Here is a 5,513-nt window from a genome sequence, read left to right as displayed (position 1 = left end):
CTATAGTAATAATATATAAGGTATTATATACTTAAACATTTACTAGATATTATGTTGTGTTCTTATCACAAAAAGAAATAAATTAATGAATTAAAAAGAATAAGGAAGGCAAGATGAAACTTTTAAAAGCAATGGATATATTGATGACATTGATTATGGTATTGGTTTCAAAGGAGCATATTTATCTCCAAGCTGATCAAGTTGTATATTTTAAATATGTAGAGCTTTCTGGATGTCAGTAATACCTCAGTAAGTAATTAAAAATAAAATAATAAATTTGGTCACTCCTAAGAAAGAAAACAATTTTTCTATCATTTCCATTTTACTAATAATTTTTAAAAATCCTGGGTGTGGGTTGATTAGTCAGGCCTCAGAAAGATGGCGTCTTCGGAGCAGGCAGAGCAGCCGAGCCAGCCAAGCTCTACTCCAGGAAGTGAAAATGTGCTGCCTCGAGAGCCGCTGATTGCCACGGCAGTGAAGTTTCTACAGAATTCCCGGGTCCGCCAGAGCCCACTTGCAACCAGGAGAGCATTCCTAAAGAAGAAAGGACTGACAGATGAAGAGATTGATATGGCCTTCCAGCAGTCTGGCACTGCTGCCGATGAGCCTTCGTCCTTGGGCCCAGCCACACAGGTGGTTCCTGTCCAGCCCCCTCACCTCATATCTCAGCCATACAGCCCCGCAGGATCCCGATGGCGAGATTACGGCGCCCTGGCCATCATCATGGCAGGCATCGCATTTGGCTTTCACCAGCTCTACAAGAAATACCTGCTCCCCCTCATCTTGGGCGGCTGAGAGGACAGGAAGCAGCTGGAGAGGATGGAGGCCGGTCTCTCTGAGCTGAGCGGCAGCGTGGCCCAGACAGTGACTCAGTTTCAGACGACCCTCGCCTCCGTCCAGGAGCTGCTGATTCAGCAGCAGCAGAAGATCCAGGAGCTGGCCCAGGAGCTGGCTGCTGCCAAGGCCACCACATCCACCAATTGGATCCTGGAGTCCCAGAATATCAACGAACTCAAGTCCGAAATTAACTCCTTGAAAGGGCTTCTTTTAAATCAGAGGCAGTTCCCTCCGTCCCCATCAGCCCCAAAGATCCTCTCCTGGCAGATCCCGGTCAAGTCACCGTCACCCTCCAGCCCCGCGGCCGTGAACCACCACAGCAGCAGCGACATCTCACCCGTCAGCAACGAGTCCACGTCGTCCTCACCTGGGAAGGAAGGCCACAGCCCCGAGGGCTCCACGGTCACCTACCACCTGCTGGGCCCCCAAGAGGAAGGCGAGGGGGTGGTGGACATCAAGGGCCAGGTGCGAATGGAGGTGCAAGGCGAGGAGGAGAAGAGGGGGGACAAGGAGGACGAAGAGGATGATGACGTGAGCCATGTGGACGAGGAGGACTGCCTGGGGGTGCAGAGGGAGGACCGTCGGGGCGGGGATGGGCAGATCAACGAGCAGGTGGAGAAGCTGCGGCGGCCTGAGGGTGCCAGCCACGAGAGTGGCGGGACTAGGGCCGCGCCCACTGCCTCCAGCCCTGAGGACGGCGTCCAGTATGCCGGTGCGTGGCCACACCCTGCCTCCCTCTCTGGCCCTGGGAGGGCAGCTTGGAGCCCAGGTAGGGGGCAGAGCTGTCCTCAGCTGCACTGCGGCCTGGTGGCAGCGTGGGGGAGTCGCACTTCTGTCCACCTGGCCTCCTCTCACCTGGCCGCCTGCCCCAGCCCCAGGCCCAGCAGCCTTTGGCTTTGATCTCAAGTCAGGTTGAAGGCAGTGAAGCCTTGGGGCTCAAGCCCCTGCCCAGCCCCCTCTCCCAGACAGACGCCTTGCCCAGGGTGTGTTTGCCGAGTGTCTTGACTACCGTGACACCACGCATGGCCAGAGCCAGCGTCCCTACTGCCTCCCGACTCCTCAGTGGAGGAGGAGCTGCGGTCCCTCTGGTGTCTGCCGTCCACCTCCCTCCCTGGACCCGGCCCTAGACCCCGCAGGTGCCTGTCCCCAGCACCAACCCCACTCGTGCCCCGTCGTCCTCCCAGACAAATGAAACCATGCTGCGCTTCTGATGCCCTCGCTTGCCGTGTAATGTTTCAGCTAATCCCATGGCGAGATGGGGGCTCACTCCCTCGGAGAAGCCAGGTACCAGGGCTTTCCTGACCAACAGCCAGCTCTGTCCTTCCCCCCAAGAAACACATGTTCATTTGTGTGATCATGTATAGACCTCAGAATGGAAGATAGGACTGTATATAATTGTAATAAATACCAGTTGCCACTATTTAAACAAACAAACAAACAAAATCCTGGGTGTAAAAATGTGTCAAATCCTTTTTTTTTTTTTTTGAGATGGAGTCTTGCTCTGTTGCCCAGGCTGGAGTGCAGTGGCCTGATCTCTGCTCACGGCAAGCTCCGCCTCCCAGGTTCACGCCGTTCTCCTGCCTCAGCCTCCCCAGTAGCTGGGACTACAGGTACCCGCCACCGCGCCTGGCTAATTTTTTGTATTTTTAGTAGAGACAGGGTTTTACCCCAGGATGGTCTCGATCTCCTGACCTCGTGATCCGACCACCTCAGCCTCCCAAAATTCTGGGATTACAGGCGTGAGCCACCACACCCGGCATGTCAGATCCTTTTGTTGCATCTATTTGTGTGAGCTTATCTATCTCTTTTGTTAATGTAATAAATTATGTTTATTTGCTTTTTGATTATTAAAGCAATTTTGTATTCCTGAAATGAAACTTAGCCTTGATCTACAGTACTTTCTATACATTACTGAGCAATTGGATATGCTGTGTTTTTTATTATTTGCATGTCTGTCTGTGATTGTTATTGGCCTATATCTAATATCTTTTAATTCTGTTGTCAGATTTTGGTATAAAGTTTATGCTGGCATGAAAAAGAGTGAGAGGTATACCCTTTTACTATCCCCTGAAAGATTGTTTTGTAAGATTGATGTTAGTTGTTACTTATAATAGAAAAATATATTGCTAAATGTATCCTTTTTGAAGATTTTCACTTGTACATTCAATTTCTTTAATAGACATAAAACTCTACACATTTTCTATTTATTCTTGGATCAGAATTGGTAAGCTTGGGCTTTTACAGAATTTTTCACTTCTATCAAAATTTTCAAATGTTTTTACATAAAGCTGCCATAGAGAAATTATTCATATTTGTATTATTGGTATAGAAATAAAGTTTTTGATTTTTGAAGTTTGCAATTTATAATTTTCTTTTTTTCAAGACGGGGCTGTCGCTCTGTAGCCCAGGCTGGGGTGCAGTGGCATGATCTCAGCTCCCTGCAAGCTCGGCCTCCCAGGTTCACGCCATTCTCCTGCCTCAGCCTCCTGAGTAGCTGGAACTACAGGCGCCCGCCACCACACCCAGCTAATTTTTTGTATTTTTAGTAGAGATGGGGTTTCACCTTGTAAGCCAGGATGGTCTCGATCTCCTGACCTCGTGATCCGCCCATCTCGGCCTCCCAAAGTGCTGGGATTACAGGCGTGAGCCACCGTGCCCGGCCTAATTTTCAATTTTTAATTTTGATATTATCAAATTTATTAGCATGTTAATGAACTAGTGTTTGTCTTCATTGATATTTCTATATTCTACACTTGCTTTCTAACTCGTTGATTTCTACTATATTTATTTTAATTCTATTTGAGTTTAATTTGTCACGTTATCTTCTAGCCCCTTGAAATAAATACTTAAAGACATGATAGTCTTTCTTTTATAAAATATACAGGCAAAGTATATATTAACTATATACATATATTTGTCCCTAAGTCATGTCTTACTTAATTCTTAGAAGCTTGTATGTGCCACAATTTTATTTCCATTCTATTTAAAATAATTTCTAATTTCCACTGTGATATCATTAAAAAACCATGGGTTATTTAGATATGTTTTGTTTCACTTGCTAACAGTTGGGGATTTTAAGTTAGAATTTCTTAACTGATTTTTCACTTCATACCACTGAGGCTAGAGAAAATGCTGTTTATGTTTCCCATCATTTGAAACGTATTAAAGCTTTCTCTATTTTTCAATATGTGGTCAATGTCTATGATTATTTGTAATTTTAAAAGCAGGGATAATGTGCAGTCATTGAGTGCAGAAGTCTATATATATGCTTATTATGTAAAGTTTGTTAAACAAGTTTTCAATCTTCTATATCCTTAGTTCCTCTATATTTTCACCAGTAACTAAAAGGTTTGTTAAATATTTTCATATTATTATTATTTCTTGTACACATTTTATCAACTTTGTAATTTATGCACTTTAAACCTAAATTTTGATACTTAGATACATTTAGGATTGTTATATCTTCCTGTAGAATCCATACTTTATTTCATAAAGAAATGTCCTTTTTATGTCTTGTAATGCATATGGTTTGAAATATTTGTCTATTGTTAAAAGTAAATTAGTTTTCCTGATTTCATATAATTGGCAATCTCGTTACTTTCAACTGTTCTGTCTCTGTATCTATAATTTTTAAATAGTTGTTAATTATGCTGTTTTTATTGTTTTAATCCAGATTCTGATTGTGTTTTTCTAAACAGGAGAATATGCTCAATATCCATTTCATGTGATTAGTGATCGATTCCAGTTTATATCTATAATTTTTTTTTCTTTCTATAATTCATTTGTTTTTATAATTCTTATTTCACTTCATTTGCTTACATCAGTATAATTTTATTGTTATATTTTGTTCTGTTTATCTGACAGCAGCATATTATTTAATATTCCTTGGTATATTAGCGTCTAATTTAAACTGTGCAATATTAGAATTTGGTTATTATAATGCTACAACCACACTTATTCCCTTTTTATATTTTGTGCTATTGATGTCATATGTTCTAATTTCTCATATTTTAAACCTCAGCATGTCATTAATTTATTATTTTAAACAGACAACATTCATTTTTTGAGTTCTTTTTTTTTTTTTTTTTTTCCTGCAATACTGGATCAATGTCAGAGATAATGTTCTTTCTGTGTCAATACCTCCTTTTAGAAGCAGGCCTGTTGATAGTAAATTTTGATAATTCCATATTAATGATTATTTATTTTTGATATTTTGAAGATTTAATGTAATTATTTTTTATACTTTTCATTGTATCTGAGTTTTATCTTCTGAAAAACATATATGTTATTTATAACATATGTCTTTGAGAAAAAATATTCAAGGGTCAAATTGTTTTTCAAGAGAGTCATTAGTAAAATGTTAAACCGAAGAACAAGGCTTAATAGATTAAGAATAAATTTGAGGTGAGACAGAGTATAGCTTACTGTATCTGATTAGCACCATAATTTGTTAAAATTAGGGCAGAAGAAATATCTCAAAGACAGAAAACCTGAGAAAATATTTACATGAATGTGCTATGCAATATGTCAAACCTCATATTGAACTTAATGCTCTATATATTTTGATCACTCTTTCCAGAGTTTTCTCTTCTTAAAGTTCTTTCCTTCTGGCCTATCACTGATTATATGCAAAATATTCTAGTCCTAGTCGAAATTACTGGCTCAACTACACTGAG

General features: G+C 41.4%; 1 protein-coding gene across 1 annotated transcript; it reads left to right on the top strand.

Moving 5' to 3' along the window:
• The first annotated feature begins 352 nt into the window (after window positions 1-352).
• On the top strand, window positions 353-1,737 carry LOC126956128 (peroxisomal membrane protein PEX14-like). The gene is given in 1 exon segment (XM_050792982.1): window positions 353-1,737. A coding segment is annotated over 1 exon segment (1,359 nt). The 5' UTR covers window positions 353-378.
• The last annotated feature ends 3,776 nt before the right edge of the window (window positions 1,738-5,513 follow it).

Source organism: Macaca thibetana, chromosome 6 (assembly GCF_024542745.1).
Source record: "Macaca thibetana thibetana isolate TM-01 chromosome 6, ASM2454274v1, whole genome shotgun sequence".
In the NCBI taxonomy this organism is placed as follows: Eukaryota; Metazoa; Chordata; class Mammalia; order Primates; family Cercopithecidae; genus Macaca; species Macaca thibetana.
This window is presented reverse-complemented; position numbering and strand designations above follow the sequence as displayed.